The following is a 27,089-nucleotide window of genomic DNA, read 5'->3' on the forward strand; positions in this document are numbered from 1 at the left end:
GGGTCATGTTCCCTGAGGCTTTCCTGCTTCTTTAGGTCAGGTTCCATGGAGCACACTCTTTAGCGCATGATTGACCTGACAGGGCTTACAACCACTGTCACATCCATTAGGAATTTATAAATGAAGTGATATAAAATAGTTTTCCCAATACAAATGAAATAGCATATAGATTAAATATATATACATTGTTATACTTGCATATACATACATGTTACTAAAGGGAATCTGTCAGCAGTTTTTTGGTATGCAATCTGAGAGCAGTATGATGTAGGGGTATTGAGCATGATTCCAGCGATGTCACCTACTGGACTGATTGGTGTAGTTTTGATAGTTTTTCTTTTCTCTGCTGTAGATGTAGCGGTGGTCAGAATGCTGAGTCTTGTATAACCCCGCCCCCATCACTGATTGACAGCCTCTTATGTACACTGAATTGTCAGCAAGCTACCAATCATTGGTGAGGTTACACAGATTAGCTGGACTGCTTTGCACATGAGACATAGTCCCTAGCCCTTTAGTGATAATCTACTACTGATAAAACACTGATTGTATTGAAACCACAACAGACAGGCTAATAAGTGACACATTCCTGGAATTGAATGCTCTGCTTCTACATTATGCCAGTCTTGGATTACATAGCAAAAACCTGCTGACAGATTCACTTTAAAGGGGTTGTTCAGCAAGATGTCCAATATTCAATAAAAAAACACATACATTCTGGTCTAGTTCTGTTTCAGGAAAAAGAGAGGTATTCAGCTCACCCAAATAGTGTCCTCCAGTCTGTGGTGAATGCACGTAGTCCCTCGGACAGGCAGGTCCGTGTTCCAGGAAGGTAGCAAAGAAAAGTAAGTGGGACTCAGCACCAATGCGAATAGATAAAAATCTTCATGCTTTATTTGAAAAAAGTTAAAATTAATAAAGGGTCACAGATCTTTCCAAAAACGCCATGCGGCTTGCCATGCGGCTTGACGCGTTTCTGACACAAAAAGGGGAATTTAAAAGCAGTCCTTAATCATAAGCCCTTATGATTAAGGACTGCTTTTACATTTTAACTTTTTTCAAATAAAGCATGAAGATTTTTATCTATTCGCATTGGTGCTGAGTCCCACTTACTTTTCTTTGCTAGTTCTGTTTCAACAATATTGGCCCGTGCCTCTGGGCACTTCTGTGACATTGCTGATTGGTTGGAGCAATTGTTTTTATTTTATATCGAACATTTTAGCATTTAAGTGGTTATCCTGTAGTGGCCACCCCATTTAAGTGGGTTATGTACAGTGATAAAGGTCTTTATTTACATGTGATTAGGCTACACTAAGATCTATTTTTTTCCAGGTCTCACTCATCCATTCAGCATTGATATATTTGAAGATTATATCTATGGAGTCACGTACATTAACAACCTGATCTTTAAAGTGCACAAGTTTGGACATGGCCCTGTGACCAATCTCACTTGGGGAATTAACCACGTCACTGATGTTGTCCTGCATCACCAGCATAAGCAACCTGAAGGTAAATGGGGCGTTATGGCAGAATATAAAACTTAGTCTCTGATCACTTCTGTGTTACAGTTTATCATAAACCTGAAACCACAAAGTTGTGTCAAATCCTTCACATGCTGGACACCAGCAGCATCATAAGATCAGTGGTGTAGTGTGCAGGACCCACAATCTATCTAGTGTTTATGGAAGCTCCTCAGTGGCCGCAGAACATCTGTTATTAGGGAAAGGAAAACTGAATGTATAGGATTTAAGCTTGTTCCATACTTTGTTTTACCAGAGATTGGAACAGTCAGAATTATCTTTCTGCAAATAATTTAGTGTAAAAGCTTCATACATATCAAATGGCTGATAACCAATCACAAATGATGTCGCACCTGACCTGCACCCCTTCTCTGCATAGTGAATTTTGCGCAGGCTCATTAGACACCTCAGTATAAAATATAGCCACAATGATGGATCCCAACTCTAAAAACGCCCTGGTGGCAAATGTGAAAATTGTAAGATTTAAACATTTTTGTATTTTTTATATACAGATTTTTATTGTTAAAAAAAAACACACACACACACACACACACACACACACACACACACACACATATATACATACACACACACACACACACACACACACACACACACACATATATACATACATACATACATACATACATCACACACACACACTAAGGGGCACTTTGCGCACTACGATATCGCAGGTGCGATGTCGGTGGGGTCAAATCGAAAGTGATGCACATCCGGCGTCGCTGTCGATATCGTAGTGTGTAAATCCTTGATGATACGATTAACGAGCGCAAAAGCGTCATAATCGTATCATCGGTGTAGTGTCTGACATTTCTATAATGTAGCTGCAGCGACGGTACGATGTTGTTCCTCGTTCCTGCGGCAGCACACTTCGCTGTGTGAGAAGCTGCAGGAGCGAGGAACATCTCCTACCTGCGTCACCGCGGCTCACGCCGGCTATGCGGAAGGATGGAGGTGGGAGGGATGTTTACGTCCCGCTCATGTCCGCCCCTCCGCTTCTATTGGCCGCCTGCCGTGTGACGTCGCTGTGACGCCGCACGACCCACCCCCCTTAGTAAGGGGGCGGTTCGCCGGCCAGAGCGACGTCGCAGGGCAGGTGAGTGCATGTGAAGCTGGCGTAGCAATAATGTTCGCTACGGCAGCAATCACAAGATATCACTGCTGCAACAGGGGCGGGGACTATCGCGCTCGGCATCGCAAGCATCGGCTTGCGATGTCGTAGTGTGCAAAGTACCCCTAAGAGTGCCATGTGCAGTTGGAACCTCTTGATGGATAGTCTACTCTGAGTTATTGGTCTGTTTTTAATGTAATTCATTTGAAATATTAAAGAAGAAAATTTCATGTTCAAGAGCTGGTTTCTTCTCCTTTTTCCCTCTATATACACACACACACACACACACACACACACACACACTCATTGTCAAAATACATTTAAAACAAAAACATTATTTCAATAATAGGCTATTTTCTGATAGCTTCCCTTTAAGTGCTTGTTTATATTGTCTGAAACACCGGTATTTAGGATGAAAATGATTTTCTCTATTTAATGCCATAATCAAATTTAATTTCCAATATTTAATTAAAAATTCCCTTCCATTCATTCAGGACACTATCTAACCACTTTGTGTCAGAGAGGAGGCGGTGACAGCAGCCTCTGCCCCCTCATGACGCTTCGTTTGAGTGCCCCCGTATGCACTGGGACTCTCAAACAAAGCATCTTTAGAAAAGGAACTAGTAAAAAAATAAATAAAGCAGTAAGATAGTGTAAGGACTGGTATGGACTTTAGAATTGAAGTATATTAGAAAATAGATTACATTATGGTGTTAAATAGATGGACATTTAGGATGAAAATTATTTAGTGTTTTGGACTACCCCTTTAACAGTTATTGTTAATGGCAGAACATCATCTTGTGTAAGCAGGGCAAGTTCTGCCGATGTGGCCAACCAGGTTACTAAATGTCCTTAGATTTGCAAACACGTAGCTGATCCTTTAACACCTTAGGTGGCTTCTCTCAATGCACCCCTATATACGGCATTTACACTCGCCGATAATCCGTCAGATTCTACCGTTTGCGACCCATCTTTCACATTGTGTAATGTTAATAATCGATTGAACGTTTTAAAAAATTCTCGTTTATCGTGTATGAAATCGTTTAGACAAGCAAAAAATTTTCGTTCATCTTTTGAAAATTGTGTAATGTAAATGGAGATTATTCGCTTGTTGAACTATGAGACCGACACAAAGGAGCATGGGAAATTCAAGTCCTAAGTAAGGTTCATCGTGTTCAGTACCAGTCGGCAGCACTTAACACCTACACTTCTGATTATCTGTGTGATCGCTGTGCACGATATCACTATGTAACGATCACTATTCATACATTTCATTCACGACTCTCATTCTGTATAAACCATTGTCTGACATTGTTTTTTAGTCGTGAGTTCTGATCTCATCGCTCATAATATAATGGATTATCTGACCCTTCGTTCCAGGCAATAAGGATAAGTCATTATATGTTTGTATCTTTAGTAACGAATCCATGTGACCGGAAGAAATGTGAATGGCTGTGTCTGCTGAGTCCCAGTGGATCAGTCTGTACATGTCCAAACGGAAGGAGACTTGACAATGGAACGTGTGTGCTTATTCCATCCCCCACTCAATCCCCTGATGGTAAGTTTGGGGATAGTGGATGACCTCTTACCTGCTATCGGGTTCAGTTGTTTGGTTTGAATTTATCATTTTTCCTCTTTACTTAGAACCCATTCCAGATGCTTGCAACGTAGAGTGTTTGAATGGAGGTCAGTGCTTCCTGAATGCCAGAAAACAAGCTAAGTGCCGCTGTTCACCAAGTTATCACGGAGAAAGGTGTGAAATAGACCAGTGTAAGGATTACTGCAAGAACGGAGGAAACTGTGCCCCATCACGCACAGGTAAGCTAAAAAGCATTGGTGAGTGTTACATACATTACATAAAGCCTAGGCTGTCAGCCTGTGATACGTGTACCCAAGTGGGCATGTGCCATTTATACTATGTCCAGCCACAGTGCATGCGTGTGACACGTACCGGAGGAAATACAGGTCACTTAAAAAAAATAAATAAAAATGAATTGTTATACTTACCTGTCTCCGCAACTGCTGTTTCTTCTGGATCCTGCTCATTATGCTCATGAATATTCACTGCTTTGACCATGGACCCAGAAGCAAGTATAACAGCTGCGCTGTAGACATCTAAGTATACAAGTTCGTGCTGTCCATGTGCTATCCGGATGTCACACGGATAGCACACGAACAGCACCAGGAACACACACACATGGACACATAGACGCACATACACCACGGAGCATGCAAACAAGTTAGTTTTTTTGCATGGATATGTGAAGGGGGCCTTTAAAGGTAGTTTTTCACCACCAAAGTACATACTAAACCATTTATACAGTCATGTTAGGACTTAACCCATAAAAAAATCACTACCTAAGATTTACATAAAAAAAAAAAGTTTTATTACACATACAAATAAAGGGTCTTTGGTGCACCCGTGGCGTGGCCAAAATCCCTGTGACAACCTGTCAATCACTACAGTTGTGTAGAAGTGGTTTAATTTAAGTTTTGGGGGTGCCGGGCTCCCTTTATAAATGGTATTCCCATCTCAGACGTGTATGGCAATTTTTTTTTTCACTTCCATAGAAGTTAATGCAGTGACTATTTATGCCTGACCGCCACTTTTTTATTCCTGGTGGTGCAAGATGGAGCCCTGTGGTCAGAGATGGATCCCACATTTATCAGGCATCTAAGGCATATAACTGTTTAAAATAGAAAAAAAAAACCTTGAAGACGCAGATCTCATGCATTGTAAAGATTGGACAGATCTTTTCTTTTACCTTCTGTTATTTCATCACTTTTTCCTTTTCTCTGTTCTACCCTTTTGATAACTTTTCTACTACTTTTGATCCACAGTGCTGTACCTGTATATGAACTGATAGTATTAAATATAGAGGAAAACTTCAGATTGTATCCTTATTAACTAACTACATGATTCCAATATGTGGCCGCATTAAACTCTGTTCTTGCCAACTCTCGTTCCTAGGTTTACCAACATGTCGCTGCTCTACTGGGTTCACTGGTCCCACATGCCAGGAGCAAGTATGCACTAAGGACTACTGTCAAAACAACGCCACATGTTCTGTCAACCAGGGCAACCAACCAAAGTGCAGCTGCCTTCCTGATTACATTGGGGACAAGTGTCAATACCGTAAGTAGCCATCAAGGATTATCGCTCCGATGGGGTATATGTCAGCATAAAAAGCCAATTACATCAGGTTTCAGGTCTCCAGCCCCACATCCAGGTGACGACGTATCTGTTTCTCCTGGGTCAGGATGAAGTATTACTATATACTTATTAATAACACCATTTATTTCATGGTCCCTTAGAGCTTTATATACATTTTTTGTCTTTTTTATTTTAATTGAAAAATGTTGACAATTGTCCACATGGCAGTTTTACAATCTGCTCCAAGCACATATTCTCTACAAACTGGTAACCATTCATATCATACACTGAATGCGAACCGAGGATACATGAAATACCAAAAGGAAACACATCAAACATGTCAACTACATGGGTCTTAGGAATGCAATATGGGACTGTAGAGTCAGGAATATTGGGCACTGTCCTGGGATGTTACAGGGGGGAGTCTGAGATTAGGTGAGAAGAACTGGTGGAGAGCCCCGAAGGAACAAAAATAACACGACCTGGGACGGTATAGGTGGGATGCCATCACTCCCTCCATACTGAAGTTGTAGCAAGCGCTGCTTCTTATTTCAGAAAGTGAAGGAACATCTGGTTTTCCATTTTTTTTTCTTTGCGATCAAACTTTTTGAAGCTGGGAGAACGTGGAAAACTGCGATGTGGTCTGTACGGGGGGAGATCCTTCAGGAGAGCAGGGAGAGGGATGTCTTAGAAGATTTGGTAGAAAGGTTAGAATTCTTTTCCAGAGAGGTGTAAAAACACAACAGACCTCAAAAGTGTGTAAAGCCTGCTTTACACGTTGCAATTTCGCATACGATATCGTATGCGATTTGCAACGCCCCCATCGTATGTGCAGCACGTTCAATTTGTTGAACGTGCCGCACATACGATTAACCCCCGTCACACATACTTACCTTCCATACGACCTCGATGTGGGCGGCGAACGTCCACTTCCTGGAGTGGGAGGAACGTTTGGCGTCACATCGTCGTCACGCGGCAGCCGGCCAATAGAAGCGGAGGGGCGGAGCTGAACGGGACGTAAACATCCCACCCACCTCCTTTCTTCCGCATTGTGGGCCGGGAGCCGCAGGAGGCAGGTGAGATCTGTTCATCGTTTCCGGGGTGTCACACACTGCGATGTGCGCTACCCCGGGTACGATGAACAATCTGACGTTCAATTCGTCAGGAATGAACGACGTGCGTGCGATGAACGGTTTTTCGTTCAATCGCACGTCGCTGTCACTTGCTACAACATACCTTACGATGCCGAATGTGCATCACTTATGTCATGACCCCGCCGACACATCGTAAGATATCTTGGAGCGTGTAAAGCGGGCTTAAGACTGACAACCATGTGCCCACACCATAATTTGGAAACATTTGGGGGAATTGGTGTGAGCCTATATGGGGCGAAATACCCCCTTTAGAGCATTTCTCTAGGGCTTACAGATGAAATGAGCAGCTAGAGTATATGGAAGCAGCTGTGATGGACCCGAACTTGGAAGATTTTGCAAATGTTTGTCTCCATTCTTATTCCCTGAGAAATAACTGATGAGGTGAAGTAAATCTTAGACAAAACCCTTTCCCCTTTTGGAGGCTGCAGGTAGGATGAGAGCCCTTATGGTGGCTCTGAGGGAAATGGTGAAGTGCAGATATTTAGGGAAGTCACAATTAGGAACTGAATGTTTCTCAGACATACTCGGGAATGATATTATATGTACTGTGGGATGTCGGCTTTCTGCTGGCTTGTGAAGTGGTAGGGATTCCTCGCTGCACCAGTGAGTGTGGGAGATGGGAAATTCTCATATTTATTAGGCTTTTTCCCAAAGCCACTGAACTCCAGGAATGGATTCATGATAAGATACGGAGGTGCAGAAAATGACTTCTCCAGCAGAGCTTTCTATAGCAATTATGAATGGGGAGAAGTGTAGTAAAGAGGCTTTCCTTCTCAGACCAAATTACATTTTGTTATTTGAGTAAAAAATAAACCATTCACACTTTTTTCCACACCTGCTTATAACTTTGGCACAGCACTGTATATAGCTCTACACACACACACACACACACACACACACACACACACACACACACACACACACATACACACACACATACACACACACACACACACACTCTTTATATAGCTCTACACATACACGCTTTATATAGCTCTACACACACACACACACACACTCTTTATATAGCTCTACACATACACGCTTTATATAGCTCTACACACACACACACACACACACACTTTATATAGCTCTAAACCAGGGGTGGGGAACCTCAGGCCCGCGGGCCGTATGCGGCCCGCGACGACTTTTTATATGGCCCCTGGGCACATTGCTGGTGACTACTCCCGCGGCAGCCACGATCATGTCGGCTGACGGCCCTTTAAATCACACATTGTGGTGCGCATAGCATAGGCTCTCAGCACAGTGGCCTGTACCAGTGTGCTTCCGACGTACTTTGTGGGCGGGATAAACGTGAGATACGCTCACGCTGTGTGTGCTCCTGTCCCACAGAAGAAGAGCAGCAGCTTTACCGGATTCCCTGCTGTATGTGCTATGTTACTCCTGCCTCCCTGCTTTTCATGCCTCACCGGGCTGTGCGAGTCATGCCTCTGTGCTGCGCATGTCTCCCTGTGCTGTGTGACTCATGCCTCCTTGCTGTGCATGCCTCACCATGCTGAGTTAATCCTGCCTTCCCTGTGCATGTCTCCTCGTGGTGTGCAAGTCCTGCCTCTCTGCTGTGCATGTCTCCCCGGGCTGTGTGACTCATGCCTCCCTGCTGTGCATGTCTCCTCGTGGTGTGCAAGTCCTGCCTCCCTGCTGTGCATGCCTCCCCGGGCTGTGTGGCTCATGCCTTCCAGTGCTGTGTGAGCCCTAATTCTTGTGCTGTGTGACTCATACCTCTCCCTCCCTGCTGTGCATGTCTCCTGGTGCTGTGCAAGTCCTGCCTCCCTGCTGTGCATGCCTCCCCGGGCTGTGTGACTCCTGCCTCCCTGCTGTGCATGTCTCCTCGTGCTGTGGGACTCATGTCTCCTGTGCTGTGCAAGTTCTGCCTCCCTGCTGTGCATGCCTCCCCGGGCTGTGTGAGCCCTGATTCTTGTGCTGTGTGACTCATACCTCTCCTTCCCTGCTGTGCATGTCTCCTGGTGCTGTGCAAGTCCTGCCTCCCTGGGCTGTGTGACTTATGGCTTCCTGCAGTTTATGCCTCTCAGTGCTGTGTGACTCCTACCACCCCAGTGCTGTCTGTGTGTCCCCCCAGTGCAGTCCCAGCCCCTCCTGTGATGTGTATATATGGTCCCAGCCCCTCCTGTGATGTGTATATACGGTCCCAGCCCCTCCTGTGATGTGTATATACGCCCCCAGCCCCTCCTGTGATGTGTATATACGGTCCCAACCCCTCCCGTGATGTGTATATACAGTCCCAGCCCCTCCTGTGATGTGTATATACGCCCCCAGCCCCTCCTGTGATGTGTATATATGCCCCCAGCCCCTCCTGTGATGTGTATATACGCCCCCAGCCCCTCCTGTGATGTGTATATATGCCCCCAGCCCCTCCTGTGATGTGTATATACGCCTCCAGCCCCTCCTGTGATGTGTATATACGCCCCCAGCCCCTCCTGTGATGTGTATATACGCCTCCAGCCCCTCCTGTGATGTGTATATACGCCCCCAGCCCCTCCTGTGATGTGTATATACGCCCCCAGCCCCTCCTGTGATGTGTATATACGCCCCCAGCCCCTCCTGTGATGTGTATATACGCCCCCAGCCCCTCCTGTGATGTTTATATACATCCCCACCCCCTCCTGTGATGTGTATATACGCCCCCAGCCCCTCCTGTGATGTGTATATACGCCCCCAGCCCCTCCTGTGATGTTTATGATTTACCAATTTGTTGACTGCGCTCCCGACTGAGACAAACCTGGAAAAGCAGTTGTGAGAAGCAGCATGTTCAATATCGCCGAATATCACAGCCACAACAAAGAAAAGCAGCTCCAGCCACCATAGTTGGGGTGTAGGGGTGAGTTAAATTGTTTGACCAAATATATTAGGGTAAATTTCAAGCTGTTAATTTTTTGCGGCCCCCGAAGGTTGGTAGAAATTTCCAAATGGCCCCCGGCAGAAAAAAGGTTCCCCACCCCTGCTCTAAACACACTCACACACCCTTTATATAGCTCTACACATACACGCTTTATATAGCTCTACACACACACACACACACTATATAGCTCTACACACACACTTTATATAGCTCTACACACACACTTTATATAGCTCTACACACTCACACACCCTTTATATAGCTCCACACATTCACCCTTTACGTAGCTCTACACACACACTTTATATAGATCTACACACACACACACACACACACACACTATATAGCTCTACACATACACACACGCGCGCACGTTATATAGCTCTACACACACACTTTATATAGCTCTACACACACACACACTGTATATAGCTCCGCACACACACTTTATATAGTTCTACACACACACTGTATATAGCTCTACACACACTGTATTTAACTCTACTGACACTGTATATAACTCTACACACAGTATCTATATACACACACACACTGTATACAGCTCTGCACACTGTAAATATCTATACACACTGTATATATTTATGCAAACACTTAAATAAAATTAATAGTGTTGGGCAAAAACAATTTGCCCTGCCCTGCATTCAGTCTGTGGCAGCCGGACCAAGGCAGTCTTCACTTTTTTCTTGCACTTTGGGTGAATATACATATCAGAGCTCCATTTCACACAAAGCTTTTTTTAGGTGACATTTGTTTCACTTTCCTTTTTCAAGGTTCTTTTTTTTATGTTATTCGATTTTGAAAAAACACTTTTTACCAGCTGCGATAAACTGTGCTTAATACACCCTCACCGGGTCCTGCACTCAGCCTCCACCACTGCTTCCAGTGTCTATTGTCTGCAGGGCTGATGTTCCTTTCACATCACTGCAGCCAATAACTGAGCTCCGCTGGTGGCACGAGACACTCACAGCTTCTAAGCTCAGGGGCTGCCTCCAGTGCTGCGGGCAATAACACACCAGGAGCAGCGGCTTAGTGCTGGGCCTGGAGAGGAGAAGTAAAGCAGTTAGTGTTTTAAAACAAACTGCAGACAAGGGTCCAAAATTGGAAAACACCTTTAATCACAAGACTGCAAGCATCACTCTCGGTCATGTTTGAACACCTTTAACAAATGCAATTGCTATAGATTTTCCTGTTTATTTGAGTGTATTTCTATAATCATTTAGCTTACTTTAATTCTCAAGAATTTGACATGGGATTTTTTTTTTTGCAGGAATATGTACCGGGTACTGTGAGAATAATGGAATATGCCACAGTGCAAATGGAACGAAGCAGTGCCGCTGCACCCCTCTGTTTGAAGGCAGTCGCTGTGAGAAAAACAGATGTGCTCGATGCAAAGATGGAAAATGCAGTCTAAACAATGGGGATGTTCTCTGCACGTAAGTCTATTTGTGTGATATCTGGGGACAAACATGTCTACTGATTGGGTCAATATAAAATTGATTTTTGTAATAACGAAGAAGGAGTCTTTACAGTCAATGCCGGGATTACTCCAGGTATATCATCTATTTCATGTTTTGTCACAGGTGCAAGGATGGGCGCATCGCAAAGTCTTGTTTGACATGTGAAAATTACTGTAAGAATGGAGGAACCTGCACAATAAATCGAATAACAGAGATGCCAGAATGCCAGTAAGAAACATCGGGTCTTGGAATAAAACGGGGTCGTCATTAATATGACAGAATTTAAAAAATCCCTGTTATATTGCACAATAACGTAGTTGCCTCCATAATGTCTGCTATGATAACACAGCTGCTTTTGGTAATGTGAGTGTGATTTTGAGGCAGGAGTTTTTTTTCTCACTAAGGCCCTGTGCGCACTGGAAAACGGAATTTTCTCAAGAAAATTCCGCAGGCACTGAAAGATTACCGCACCCGCGGTAAAAAAACGCGGTTTGCTGCGGTTTTACCGCGATATTGTTCGCGGTATTGCCACAGTTTTGCCGCATGTGGGTTGGTACATGTGTTTTATTGCAATCAATGCAATAAAGCACATTGAAAAAAAAAATCATTTCCTTCTGAGATAGCAGACAGATGAATAGATAGAGGGATAGATAAAGGATAGATAGAGGGATAGATAGATAAGGGACAGATCGCTGCATTTCTCCCGAGCGGTAGTGAGTTCACATTACCGGCCGTGGGAAATGACCGGTAATTACCTCTGCTGTCTCGTTGCGAGGCTGCATTCAGCGCTGTGTGTCAGTCGCGGCTGGATGCAAGCATCGCAGGCAGGGCCGTATTTACCATTAGGCACCCGTGGTCCGGTGCCTAGGGCGGCAGATTGTGAGGGGCGGCACCTTCTGGCAGCAAAAAAAAAAAAAAAAAAAAAAAAAAATTTTTTTTTTTTTTTTTTTTTTTACATTTTTTTTTTTTGTGGCCGCCGAGCACAGGGAGCTGATTGACCCCGGAACTGCCGGCGCCTGCACTTCCGGGGTCACAGGCGCGCGCCAATCAGCTCCTTCCTCTGTGCTGCGTCCACTACTGTGTGGACGTCACATGCAGAGCTCACAGCAGGACACCGCGGAGGACGCCGTGATGGAAGCCGGTGTCAGAAGAGGATACTCACGTGAGCCAGGAAGATGGCGGCGGGCACTGGAGCAGGTAAGTGGATTCATAAGGAGCGTGGGAGTGTCTCTAATGCAGACCGGAGATCTGCGCATGCGGGGGGGGGGGGGAGGCGGGAAAGGCAGATACTGGAGGGAGGCAGAGGCTGAGACTGGGGGGAGGCTGAAGGGAGGCAGAGGCTGAGACTGGGGGGAGGCTGGAGGGAGACAGAGGCTGAGACTGGGGGGAGGCTGGAGGGAGGCAGAGGCTGAGACTGGGGGGAGGCTGGAGGGAGGCAGAGGCTGAGACTGGGGGGAGGCTGGAGAGAGGCAGAGGCTGAGACTGGGGGGAGGCTGGAGGGAGGCAGAGGCAGAGACTGGGGGGAGGCTGGAGGGAGGCAGAGGCTGAGACTGGGGGGAGACTGGAGGGAGGCAGAGACTGTGGGGAGGCTGGAGGGAGGCAGAGGCAGAGACTGGGGGGAGGCTGGAGGGAGGCAGAGACTGGGGGGAGGCTGGAGGGAGGCAGAGGCAGAGACTGGGGGGAGACTGGAGGGAGGCAGAGGCAGAGACTGTGGGGAGGCTGGAGGGAGGCAGAGGCAGAGACTGGGGGGAGGCTGGAGGGAGGCAGAGACTGGGGGGAGGCTGGAGGGAGGCCGAGGCAGAGACTGGGGGGAGGCTGGAGGGAGGCAGAGGCAGAGACTGGGGGGAGGCAGAGGCAGAGACTGGGGGGGAGGCTGGAGGGAGGCAGAGACTGGGGGGAGGCTGGAGGGAGGCAGAGGCAGAGACTGGGGGGAGGCTGGAGGGAGGCAGAGGCAGAGACTGGGGGGAGGCTGGAGGGAGGCAGAGGCTGAGACTGGAGGGAGGCTGAGACTGGGGGGAGGCTGGAGGGAGACTGAGGCTGAGACTGGGGGGAGGCTGGAGGGAGGCTGAGGCTGAGACTGGAGGGAGGCTGAGGCTGAGACTGGGGGGAGGCTGGAGGGAGGCAGAGACTGGGGGGAGGCTGGAGGGAGGCAGAGACAGAGACTGGGGGGAGGCTGGAGGGAGGCTGAGGCTGAGACTGGAGGGAGGCTGAGGCTGAGACTGGAGGGAGGCTGAGGCTGAGACTTGAGGGAGGCTGAGGCTGAGACTGGAGGGAGGCTGGAGGGAGGCTAAGGCAGAGACTGGGGCAGGCTGAGGCTGGGGGGAGGCAAAGGCTGAGACTGGGGAAGAGAGGCTGATGCTGAGGGAAGATAGAGGCTGATGCTGGGGGAGAGAGGCTGATGCTGGGGGAGTGGGAGAGAGGGGCTAATGCTAGAGACAGAGGACAAGGGATGAGGGATAGTGCAATGACAAAATTGATTGGGTGGGGGGGGTGTAAGGACTCAGAATAAGAGGGGGCAGCATTGGGAGCTCATTGTGAAGAAGGGGCAGCATGTGTGGGATCAGTATGGAGTGGAGCAATGTAGGGGAGTCAATATCAAGAGTGGGGTAGTGTGTGTGGGGGGGGGTCTCAGCATAAGCGTTAGTGTGGTGGTCTTAGCATGAGTGGGGCAACATGAAGGTCTCATTATGGAAAAGAGGAAGGCAGCATTAGGAGCTCATGGAGAGGGACAGCATGCATGGGACATTGTGAGAAGGGGGCAGCATGCATGGGACACTGAGGAGGGGGCAGCATGCATGAGACATTGTGAGGAGGGGGCAGCATGCATGGGACATTGTGAGAAGGGGGCAGCATGCATGGGACACTGAGGAGGGGGCAGCATGCATGAGACATTGTGAGGAGGGAGCAGCATGCATGGGACATTGTGAGGAAGGAGCAGCATGCATGGGACATTGTGAGGCGGGAGCAGCATACATGAGACATTGTGAGGAGGGGGCAGCATGCATGAGACATTGTGAGGAGGGAGCAGCATTCATGGGACATTGTGAGGAGGGAGCAGCATGCATGGGACATTGTGAGGAGGGAGCAGCATGCATGGGACATTGTGAGGAGGGGCAGCATGCATGGGACATTGTGAGGAGGGGCAGCATGCATGAGACATTGTGAGGAGGGAGCAGCATTCATGGGACATTGTGAGGAGGAGGCAGCATGCATGGGACATTGTGAGGAGGGGCAGCATGCATGGGACATTGTGAGGAGGGAGCAGCATGCATGGGACATTGTGAGGAGGGAGCAGCATTCATGGGACATTGTGAGGAGGGAGCAGCATGCATGGGACATTGTGAGGAGGGAGCAGCATGCATGGGACATTGTGAGGAGGGGCAGCATGCATGAGACATTGTGAGGAGGGAGCAGCATTCATGGGACATTGTGAGGAGGGAGCAGCATGCATGGGACATTGTGAGGAGGGGCAGCATGCATGGGACATTGTGAGGAGGGAGCAGCATGCATGGGACATTGTGAAGAGGGGGCAGCATGCATGGGACATTGTGAGGAGAGAGCAGCATGCATGGGACATTGTGAGGAGGGGGCAGCATGCATGGGACATTGTGAGGAGGGGGCAGCATGCATGGGACATTGTGAGGAGGGGGCAGCATGCAAGGGACATTGTGAGGAGGGGGCAGCATGCAAGGGACATTGTGAGGAGGGGGCAGCATGCATGGGACATTGTGAGGAGGGGGCAGCATTCATGGGACATTGTGAGGAGGGGGCAGCATTCATGGGACATTGTGAGGAGGGGGCAGCATGCATGGGACATTGTGAGGAGGGGGCAGCAAGCATGGGACATTGTGAGGAGGGAGCAGCATGCATGGGACATTGTGACGAGCGAGCAGCATGCATGGGACATTGTGAGGAGGGGGCAGCATGCATGGGACATTGTGAGGAGGGGGCAGCATGCATGGGACATTGTGAGGAGGGGGCAGCATGCATGGGACATTGTCCTCACATCATGCTGCTCCCTCCTCACAATGTACAGATCATATTTCATAATCGAGGAAGGTGTGGTGCATATACAGTAGTTTATAAGGGAGGGCAGTGTGGTGTTTATTAGGGGCAGTGTCACAGTCACAGTATATAAGTGGGGACGGTGTGGTGGGAATATTTTATACTCATGCTATGTTTTGATGTGCCTGTGGTGATTCCCATTGGGGGGGGGGTTCGTTTCTTATTGATACTTTTTAAAGTGTGCTACAGAGTAGATCTGCCTTAAACAGATGTCGTGTGCGAAAACTCAGTTTTACGTTGTCACTAAGGGGCGCGACCACTTAAAGTGCCTAGGGCAGCATGAAGGCAAAATACAGCCCTGATCGCAGGACGTGGATTACGCCAGAGCTGTGTGTTTGGGAGGGGTTAGTAAAAGGGTAAACGAGGTGGCTTATTTGTGTTTTATTTAAAATAAAGGATTTTTCGGTGTTTTATTTAAAATAAAGGATTTTTTGGTGTGTGTGTTTTTTCACTTTACTTACGGGTTGATCATGTCAGCTGTCTCATAGACGCTGCCATGATCAAGCCTGGACTTAGTGGCGGCGATCCGCCGCCATTAACTCCTTATTACCCTGACTACCACCGCATCACGGCAGCAGGAAGAGCCGGGGACACTCCGGTACTGTTGCATAATGGATGCGACAGTCCCGGGGCAGCTGCGGCTGATATTCTCGGCTGCAGGAGGGGGCGGGACATTAACCCTGCCCCCCGCCCTCCCCAGCCTGAGAATACCGGGCCGCCGCTGTGTGCTTACGTCGGCTGGAAGGTAAAAATACTTCGGAGCCCACATGTTTTTTTTTTTTTTCTATATTTCCGTTTGATTTGTATGTGTATTCTATATGTCTGTGTGTGAGTGATATGTGTGTGTTCTATGTCTGTGTGTGAGTGTGATGTGTGTGTGTTTACTCTCTGCTCCGCTTCCTCTTCCTGTAATGACATCACTTCCCTGTGGGATTTCACGATTACATGGCAGTCAATGGAGTGAAATCCCGCAGGGACCTGCGGAAAAGAAGTGACATGCAATTGTTTTTGCTGCGGGAATCCCGCAGCAAAACATGCAGCTGTCAAATTCCACATAGTGTGCACTGCATTTTTTTTCCCCCATAGGTTTTGCTGGTGAATCAGTGCAGAGATGTTATGAACATTTTCTGCAGCGAAACATGCAGCAAAACCGCAGGAAATACGCGGGAAAAACCGGTAAGTGCGCACAGGGCCCAAGTGAAGGAAAATATGAAGTTTTTAGTCCACAGAGAAATGTTTTGAACAGACGCTGGGGAGTTTTCATTATTGGCTCTGAACTAATATTCTTGTGTAATAAAAGCCCCAAATTTTAGCGTATGCCATGTTAGATCGTTATAAAAAATAGTCACTGTGATGAGATGACAAGGATTCCCATAGATAAGTAGATAATAGATTTATATATTCACAAGAAATTGGCGCAAATTGTCTCTGTGAACAGACGTCTACTGCACATACAGCTTTTGAAGTGAAAAATTGAGCCAGACAGATCGTATTCCAGCGTAAATGAGCTTACAGAGGAACTAATAAATAAAAAATGACCAGTTTTTCCTCCTATTTTATTCCCGATGATCCCTGGAGTATTCCACTTTTTGTTATTTTTAAATCCGCCATACTGTTTCGGATATATGGACCTTTTTACTTAGTGCTAATTTGTATGGTCTTTACTAAGGAGGTATGGCTTAATGGATAATTATGCAGAGCATCCTAAAGACACGCCCCTAGAGAATTCAGAGAGCCACGCCCCCTTGGAAAACACTATAAAATTTAGCACTAAGTAAAAAGACCCAAATCTCCGGAACCTTATGGTTGATATACTGTAAATAGAACAAAAAAACAGAATTCTCAAAGGAGCAATGGGAATCAAATAAGGGTCACTTTTTACCTGGTGAAAAGTACCGTATTTTCCGGAGTATAAGATGACTGGGAGTATAAGACGACCCCCAACTTTTCCAGTTAAAATATAGGGTTTGGGATATACCGTATATAATCGAGTATAAGCCGACCCAAGTAATGTGCCCATTGTTTAGTGATGTCCCCTGCAGTCGTCTTATACGCCGGAAAATACGGTATATCTCCCCCATTTACTATTCACTATGAAGTGTTGTTTAGTGAGCCCCTGTAATGCTGCACCCCTCACTGATCCTCCATCACATAGATCATGCTCATATGTTGTATCCAAATCCTTAAGGCCACTTTACACGCTGCAATTTCGTTACCGAGATTGCTAGCGTGCGTACCCGCCCCCATCGTTTGTGCATCACAGGCAAATCGCTGCCCGTGGCGTACAAAATCGCGCGGACCCGTCACACATACCTGCATAGCGACGTCGCTGTGACCGGCGAACCGCCTCCTTTCTAAGGGGGCAGTTCGTTCGGCGTCACAGCGACGTCACTAAGCAGCCGCCCAATTAAAGCGGAGGGGAGGAGATGAGCGGGACGAACATCCCGCCCACCTTCTTCCTTCTTCATTGCTGGCGGGACGCAGGTAAGGAAAGGTTCGTCGTTCCTGTGGTGTCACACATAGCAATGTGTGCTGCCGTAGGAACGACGAACAACATCGTAACTGCAGCAGCAACGATAATTGAGATTGGGGGGGATGTCACCGATTAGCGATTTTTGAACGTTTTTGCAACGATTCAAAATCGCTAATAGGTGTCACATGCAACGACATTATTAAAGCGGCCAGATGTGCGTCACAAAATCCGTGACCCCCAACGGCATCGCTTTAGCGATGTCGTAGTGTGTAAAGCGGCCTTTAGCCTCCCATTGCTGAAGAGACGTCTTTAATTACCATGTAATGAACTTCATTTTCTATACTAGGTGCACATCAGAGATGACTGGTCCAACATGTGAGATGTTTATCGGGCAGACGCAGCCAACCTCTCGTAAGTGGAGACTGTCTTGGTGACTTCTTAAGGGAATTCTATACATTATCTCATGATATTTTGGTTGAAAATTTGCTCTTGGCGTTGTCCAAGACCCCTTACAGAAAAATAAAATGACAAATTAAAGCTAGCTCTAAATTTTTGTAAACTTTCTTAAAAAAAAAAACACCCTGTAGCATAAACCTTACTGGTGGATGCTCCTTTAAGTTTTGCAGTAGAAGCCAGTATTCGGTAATGTACCATGTTGGTGGCCAGTCAGATAGTCCTTGCTATGTGGCTTCTACACCCTTGGTGGCGCGAATCACTACAGCACAAGACTGCTGACAATGCTGCCACCTAAATGGGACTGCATGTGTACTATGGTCCCACTTTTTTCAGTCCATGTAGGTGATCTGGAGAAAACTGAGCCAGATGGACAGAGTAGACTTTATTCTAGTGATTGGTGGGGTCTTGTCTCACAACCTCTCCCCCACCGCCTAAAACTAATAAAGTTGACACTTAATTAACACATTTTATTGTAAACTGACACCTTTGTCATTGATCTGATTTTTTTGCAGAAACTGCCTCCATTATCATTCCAATCGTGTTGATACTGCTGCTTGTTATTCTGGGAGTAGGAATATTTTTGTGGTATAGACATCGAATGAGCGGGTAAGGCAAAATAGAGAAGTTTGTTATATATAATATATGGCAATACTTTATATTAAAAATGGATTGGATTTTACAGAGTTGCTTTCCATCCTCGATATTTCCATAGGGCTAAAGGATTCCAGCATCAGCGAATGACCAATGGAGCCATGAATGTAGAAATTGGCAACCCTACCTACAAAATGTATGAAAGCGAGCCTGACGATGATGTAGGGGAACTGCTGGATGCCGACTTCACTTTAGATCCAGATAAGGTAATGGATCTGTATTATTAGTGGTATCGTGGCTGCGGGTCTTCTGTCATTCACATCATAATATACATCACATTCACCTAGGCAAATAGTGTCGTGATGGCCTCCGTTAGGCCGACACTTTTATATGGAACTTTCCTCTTTAATGTAAAGGTATACCGTAAATAAGTTTTTTATCTCCTATTGGTGACATCTCACACCCATTACAATGAGATGTATTACAGCCTTCCACTGGGGTTATACAACAGGAGCTTTTCTCATCGGATGCAGAGATGTGAAACAAGGTCCTTTTACTCCCGTATCCATTATCAGTGCAAATGATTAAGCCTGATCACTGGCAGAGGGTTCCAGACAATGATCTCAAACACATAAAACCTGGATTATGACCTAAATAAGAATCATTTTTATACCTCTACCTCCAGTGATGCCTTACGGTCCTTCACACCACTGCGATTTTGTATCAGAGTGTGATATTGTATAGAAATGTACAAGAATATTTGTAGATTAAAAGGGTATTCCCATCTTCTACATCTATAGCATACCTACAGGTTATACCGTACAGACTGAATCCCACCAATGTGACCTGCATTTGTCCCAACAATGGGGTCATATACCAAAAAAACATTAAAAATGGTCCCTCCACCTATAGTATTAAATTAATGTAGAGATGCACAAATAGTGTGGCCAGTATACAAACATACATACACTGTGCGTCAACCCCAAATACATTAAGTCCAATATTTCTGCACACATAAAACAATGTGAGGGACTTGGTTAACATTTTTTGACAAAAAAAGCGTAAAAGTCATCCAACCACAACAAGATGACTTCATATGAATGGACCCTAAAGGCCGCTTTACACGCAACAACATCACTAACGCGATGTCGTTGGGGTCACGGAATTCGTGACGCACATCCGGCCTCATTAGCGACGTTGTTGCGTGTGAAACGTACGAGCGACCGCTAACAAGCAAAAATACTCACCTTATCGTTGCTCGTTGACACGCTCCTCCATTCCCAAATATCGTTGCTGTTGCAGGACGCTGGTTGTTCGTCGTTCCTGCGTCAGCACACATCGCTATGTGTGACACCGCAGGATCGAGGAACCTCACCGTTCCTGCGGCCGCCAGCAATGAGGAAGGAACGAGGTGGGCGGGATGTTCGTCCCTCTCATCTCCACCCCTCCACTTCGATTGGGCGCCTGCTTAGTGACGTCGCTGTGTCGCCGAACAAACCGCCCCCTTAGAAAGGAGGCAGTTCGCTGTTCACAGCGACGTCGCTAGGCAGGTAAGTAGTGTGACAGGTCCGAGCGATGTTGAGCGCCACGGGCAGCGATTTGCCCGCGACGCACAAACAACTGGGGCGGGTACGCACGCTAGCGAACTTGCTAGCGAGATCGCAGCATGTAAAGCGGCCTTTACTCTAATCATTCACTTCTCCATGTGCCAACCTGACCTCAAATGAAACTGGGGAAGAGGTATGGTCCAGTTTGGCTCTGTTTAAAATCATTTTGGGAAAAATGGTGGATAGGTGTGCACAGCCCAGGGGGAGGGGAAAACAGCCCCTCAGTGCACAATACCAAAAGACAAACATAAAAAACGGAGAACCTCATAAGGATTAACCCTAACTATATGTTTGTATATTGGTGACAGAGTATTTGTGCAGCTGCATATTTAGCATTATAGGTGTTCGGACCCGTTTTTGTGTCTTTTTGGATTTTTAGTTGGGGTGTAGCCCCCGCTTGTGCTAAGCATGGATCCTTTCTCTTTTCCACTTCATTTGAGGCCTGATTAGACTGATAGAGAGGTGATTTAATTAGATTTTAGTTCCATCCATATAAGGTAGATCTTGTCCGAGGGTGGATGAGAAAATAGGGGCCAGAAATCTGACATGCACCTGTGATTGGAGAGGTGGTTAGAATTATTTGTGTGGGTATTCCCTACTACGTCTCTACTAATGGCAGTCTACAAAAGGGCCTAATCCTCAAACGAGGCCATTGGTAGGACCCTCATATAATGATGGCATAACTTGTGAATTTGCTATAGATACACTCTTTTAACATCTCAAGCAAATCTCTTAGGTAAATGATATATATATATATATATATTGTCACAAACCACCGGGGGGGTCACTCAGAAATCCCCCGCGCTGGCTACCAGTACGTCACAATCGGGGGGTAACAAGTGGGGGTCACCCCTACTTCATACCTCCCGACCGACAGACAGAGCACGTGACGCGCTCTCTAGCGCCCCTCTTATAGTCAGGCCAATTATGGAATTGCCCGACAATAAGAAAGGAGGCCGCTATACTACTTATGCCGATTATTGAAGGGTCCCCGGTGAGAGTAAGGTATATATTCCCCCGACCTCCGCGGGCGGAATATATAATATCTTCCCGAATCTCACTGGCCTCCCCACAATAATCCTTGGCACAACTCGCTGCCACCAACCGCTTCACGGTAACTATTAGCCGAACACACAGACGTGGGATTCGAGATCGAGATAACAGAACAGCTCAAGATTAATTATATACTTTAATCAGCCTAAAGCACACTAGAACTACAATATATACAATAGGGAATCTACAGAATATACATATGTCAGAGTACAGTTACAATCAAAGCATGGGTTTACAGACAGGTATGCAATTCAATCAGTTACCTTGTGCGTCTGGCCACAGGGGGGCGCTGTAGACCAGGTTTCTAGGAACTCCCACAGATGTTTCCTGCACGTGCCCCCAGCGAGAAGAACACTGGAAAATGGCCGAAGTAGGGTTATCAACCTGGACAGATCCAGGTCCCCTCCTACCTTAGTGACCTCACAGGGAAGCACTGCCACTCCCCCTGCATGGATCAGAATTATCCAGCAAAGGGGATATTGGCCATAACTTTGCCTGGGAGCGTCGTAGGCGGACGCCAATGCTCTCATTGTGACAGTTATGAATTTAGCTACAGAACGAGGGGACTCATGACCTGTCTACGAGTTCCCATATGGCTGATATCACGCCTGGGGTATTTCCCAAGCTCCCCCTTCCATAAAAAAGGTGTGCCAGCATCGTCCGCCTGCGCAAACACCATTTTTATGGTTGCCATATTTATCGGAGATATGGCTTGCGAGATATGAACCATTTTTTACTGGAGTCGTTCTGTCTGGCTACTTCCAAGCCTTGCTAATGAGATACAACTCTTGTTACAGGGTGACGGCAGGGAGCCATCCTGTGTCCATTGTCCGCACATCATCTCATCTCCATATCAGAGGAGATGGCTGTTGGAGGTGTAAGTGGGATGTGACACCTTCACAGATGCTGGACATTTGAGCACAAGAAGGGAGGGGGGCACTGCCAGGGAGTGATGAGAGCAATTATGACTTCTAGTCATAATTCCTCTTCATATCCCAGGATTTACCTCACACCTCCCCCCTTTTGAGGGCGCTAGGGGGCAGCACACTCCGGTGTTCCCCCGTGCGCCCGTCCGCGACCTCTCCTTGTCGGGACAGCCCGTCTGCGTTACCGTGGTCACGGCCCCTTTTGTGGCGAATGGTGAAGTCGTAGTGCTGGAGCGCAAGGCTCCATCGCAACAATCGCCCATTCGTCCCAGAGACGGTGTGCAACCAGCTGAGGGGATTGTGGTCCGTCTCCACGATGAAGTGGCGCCCGTATAGATAGGGTTGCAGACGCTGCAGGGCCCACACTATGGCCAGGCACTCCTTCTCCATTGTAGAATAGGCCACTTCCCTTGGTAACCGCTTCCTGCTCAGGTACAAGACTGGGTGCTCTTGGCTCGCAGAGTCCACCTGGCTGAGCACCGCACCGAGGCCGAAGTCACTGGCGTCGGTCTGTACTACAAACGGCCGCGTGAAGTCGGCTGCCTGTAGCACGGGCGGGCTGGACAGGGCGTCCTTTAGGGCCCGGAAGGCTGTCTCGCAGTCCACTGTCCAATCGACTGCAGAGGGCAGCTTCTTCTTGGTGAGGTCCGTCAAGGGCTTTGCCAGGCTACTATAGCATGGAACAAACCTCCTATAGTACCCAGCGGTCCCCAAGAAGGACATCACCTGCTTCTTGGTCCTGGGGGTGGGCCAGGATGCGATGGCCTCCACTTTCTCAGGCTCGGGCTTCAGCGTTCCCCCACCTACCCGGTGACCGAGGTACTGGACCTCGCTCATGGCCAGCTGACACTTTCCCGGCTTGATGGTCAAACCTGCCCGGTGGATCCGCCTGAGCACCTGTGCTAGATGCTCTAGGTGGTCCTCCCAGGTGGGACTGAAGACGGCAATGTCATCCAGGTACGCGGCCGCGTACCCTTCAAGTCCCTTGAGCAGGGTGTTGACCATCCGCTGGAAAGTGGCAGGGGCATTCCTCATCCCGAATGGCATCACCGTGGACTCGTACAGTCCAAATGGGGTAATAAAGGCAGAGCGTTCCCTGGCCTTGCGAGTCAGGGGGATCTGCCAATATCCCCGGCTCAGATCCATGATGGTCAGGTACTGAGCCCCGGCCAACTGATCGAGCAGGTCATCGATGCGTGGCATTGGGTACGCATCGGCGACCGTGACCGCATTGAGCCCCCTGTAGTCCACGCAGAACCGAGTGGTTCGGTCCTTCTTAGGGACGAGGACTACAGGCGAGGCCCAAGCGCTGTTGGATGCCTGGATCACCCCCAGCTTCAGCATCTCGTCAATCTCCTGGCGCATGTGTTGCTGCACCTCCAGGGAGACCCGATATGCTGAACGCCGGATCGGGGGATGATCCCCAGTGTCCACGTGATGGACAGCCAAGTCAGTCCTTCCGGGCTGGTTGGTAAACAACCCCCGGAAGGGGAGGAGGGTGGCCCACAGCTGGGACCGTTGGTCTTCCAAGAGCTGGTGGCCAACCTCCACATCCTCAATGGATCCGCCTGCCCTAACCTGGGCTAGCATATCCAAGAGGGTTTCCGCTTCTCCCTCCTCGGGCAGGTTGCACACGGGGAGCGCACATGCCTCCCGCTCATGATGTGCCTTCATCATGTTCACATGGAAGGGCTTCCGCCTTCCACGGGCAGGGTCCAGGGTGACCAGGTACGTTACAGGGTTGAGCTGCTGGTACACGAGGTATGGGCCTTCCCAGGCTGCCTGAAGCTTGTCCTGTGGTACGGGGACCAGTACCCACACCTTTTGACCCACTTGGTAGGTCCTCTCACAAGCGTTCTGGTCGTACCAACGCTTCTGATCGGCCTGGGCTTGAGCCATATTGTCGTGTACCAGTTGCGTCAAGGCCTGCATTTTGTCCCGGAAGCGCATGACATACTCGATAACCGACACTCCAGGGGTGGCCAAATCCCCTTCCCAAGCCTCTTTCACCAGAGCCAGGGGGCCCCGCACACGTCGCCCGTACAGGAGCTCAAACGGTGAGAATCCTGTTGAGGCCTGTGGAACCTCCCGGTAAGCAAATAACAGGTGTGGGAGATACCGCTCCCAGTCACGCCCATGGGAGTCGACCAACATCTTAAGCATCTGCTTTAAGGTGCCATTGAACCGCTCGCACAGGCCATTAGTCTGTGGATGGTACGGGCTGGCCACCAGATGTCGCACCTGGACTTGCTTACAGAGGGTCTCCATCAGCTGGGACATGAATTGGGTCCCCCGGTCGGTGAGCATTTCCTGGGGAAAACCCACTCGGGAGAAAATCTCCAGCAATGCGGTGGCCACCTTGTCAGCCCGAATGGACGACAAGGCCACTGCTTCTGGGTACCGGGTGGCATAGTCAACTACCGTCAGTATGAAGCGTTTCCCGGAGCTGCTGGGGATGGCCAGCGGGCCGACCAGATCCACAGCCACCCTCCTGAAAGGCTCATCGATGATTGGCAGAGATACTAGTGGGGCTTTGGGGTGTGGCCCCGCCTTCCCCACTCTCTGACAGGTTTCACACGAACGGCAGTAGGCAGCCACATCGGCCCCCATTTTTGGCCAGTAGAAATGCTGGTTTAACCTGGCCTTGGTCTTAGCGATCCCTAGGTGTCCGGCCATCGGAATCTCATGTGCGATCCGCAACAACTCCGTCCGGAACGGATAGGGTACCACCAACTGTCGGTCCCTGGGCCACGCCTCCGGTGAACCCTGCTGGACCGTGGCCCGGTACAGCCGTCCTTGGTCCCAGACCACTCGCTCCGGGTCCGAGTCCGAGGGAGGCTGTGCCGCCTGCTCCTTTAGAGCTTTCAGGCTGTCGTCAGCTTCTAACGCTGCCTGAAACCCCTGACCAGATGTGGCCAGAATCGACGAGACTGTCACATCTTCGGTCAGTACCCCGGGACCTGTGTCCTGGCCTCCACCTGACTCGGCTGCCACTTGGTCAGAAGGGGAAGAGCTATCGGACCTCCGGGAGGCCCCTTGGCTTCCAGCACTCCCACTGCGGGTGACAGCGGCCACAGCCGCTGCGACCGTGGGTCGTGCCTGCTCCTCCTCCGTTCCTGACCAAGTCGCCGGTTCAGGCAGACCTACCTGGCTTCCTGACACCCCGGTTGTGGGGGAACCCTGCACCGAGATCTTACCTGGGAGCACTTCCGCTCCTGGACCGGCCCCAATCTCACCTGCCTGTTCCCCCTCTGCAGCAACAGAACCCCGCTGTGAAATCTCTGGGGACCCCACATTTGCTGTGGTAGCCCCCACCCCACACACTGGTCCTCCCCCTGCAGCACCCTGCTCTCTGCTTATCCCTGCAGAGGGCAACGGGTCCCAGCTCACAGGCTGGTTACTTGTAGAGGCATGGTCACACCTTCCTCTGACCCCCTCCCCTGTCACAGCTGCAGCTGAGTGTGTGTCTATGGTGTCTATGCAAGCAGAAATATCAGAGTTCACTCCCTCCTCCCTTACATCATTCATAGATAACACATTAACATTGTCCGGAGGCACGTCAGCACTGGCTGAAGGTTCAGCCTTTGGGGCGGGGCCAAACTGGGAGGTTATTTGCCCCAAATCTGTCCCAAGTAGCACGTTTGCAGGGATCCGATCAGTTACCCCCACCTCCCTCACCCCTCGCCCTGCGCCCCAGTCCACATAAATGTCAGCAACAGGCAGCGCCGGGTCAATGCCTCCAATCCCGGAGACAGCGAGGGTTTTTCCAGGGATCAAGTCTTGGGGGGACACCATCTCAGGCCGCACCAGAGTCACCTCCGAGGCGCTGTCTCGCAGTCCTATGGTCACAGACTGGCCGACGGTGACAGGTTGGAAGCTGTCCAGGGACCTACCACCACCCCCACCCACACAATACACCTTGGGCGGCCCTTGGGACGGGGACGGAGCTGGGGCCTTGGGACGCTGAGGGCACATGGCCTTGAAGTGTCCAGGTAAGTTGCACTGGTGGCACCGTCTTGGTTCTGCCACGGGCCTGGAGAGGGGAGTTGAGGGGGACACCCCCTGCAGTCTAGGGGCAGGTGGGGCAGTCGCAGAGTTCATCTTACCCCCTCTCCAGGTGCTGCTGGTGGCTGCTCTCCTGGCTTCAGGAGCCCGATTGTTGGTGTAGTCATCGGCCAGGGCAGCTGTAGCCGTGGACCCCTTTGGCTTCTGGTCTCGGATGAACTGGCGGAGATCCTCAGGGCAGTTCCACAAGAGTTGCTCCGTGATGACCAAGTCCAGGATCTCTGGTCCGGTGGAAAGCTGCAGGCCTTGGGTCCAGTGGTCGGCAGCTCGGGCAAGTGCCCGCCGGTGGTCAGCCCAGGAGTCCTTTGGTCCCTTCTGTAGGCTCCGGAACTTCTTGCGGTAGGACTCTGGGGTGAGGTTGTACTGTTGGATCAGGGCCCGCTTGATGGTGTCGTAGCCCTGATCTGCCTCAGCAGGCAAGTCCCCAAGGATATCCAGGGCCTTACCCCTTAAACGGGGGGTCAGGTATTTGGCCCACTGGTCCTTGTTCAGATGGTGCTGCAAGCAAGTCCGCTCAAAAGCAGTCAAGAAAGAGTCCAA

General features: G+C 49.0%; 1 protein-coding gene across 4 annotated transcripts in view; it reads left to right on the forward strand.

The window, feature by feature from the left end:
• LRP1 (LDL receptor related protein 1) overlaps nucleotides 1-27,089 on the forward strand; it is a 494,504-nt gene that overhangs the window by 460,964 nt on the left and 6,451 nt on the right. For all 4 annotated transcript variants that reach the window (XM_075337062.1, XM_075337061.1, XM_075337063.1 and 1 more), the window contains 9 exons: nucleotides 1,330-1,506; nucleotides 4,067-4,207; nucleotides 4,294-4,467; nucleotides 5,621-5,785; nucleotides 11,124-11,289; nucleotides 11,437-11,541; nucleotides 18,198-18,262; nucleotides 18,820-18,913; nucleotides 19,020-19,164. In XM_075337062.1, coding sequence (XP_075193177.1) covers nucleotides 1,330-1,506; nucleotides 4,067-4,207; nucleotides 4,294-4,467; nucleotides 5,621-5,785; nucleotides 11,124-11,289; nucleotides 11,437-11,541; nucleotides 18,198-18,262; nucleotides 18,820-18,913; nucleotides 19,020-19,164 — 1,232 coding nt within the window. The remainder of the gene's footprint in view (nucleotides 1-1,329; nucleotides 1,507-4,066; nucleotides 4,208-4,293; nucleotides 4,468-5,620; nucleotides 5,786-11,123; nucleotides 11,290-11,436; nucleotides 11,542-18,197; nucleotides 18,263-18,819; nucleotides 18,914-19,019; nucleotides 19,165-27,089) is intronic.

Source organism: Anomaloglossus baeobatrachus, chromosome 2, assembly GCF_048569485.1.
Source record: "Anomaloglossus baeobatrachus isolate aAnoBae1 chromosome 2, aAnoBae1.hap1, whole genome shotgun sequence".
Taxonomy (NCBI): Eukaryota; Metazoa; Chordata; class Amphibia; order Anura; family Aromobatidae; genus Anomaloglossus; species Anomaloglossus baeobatrachus.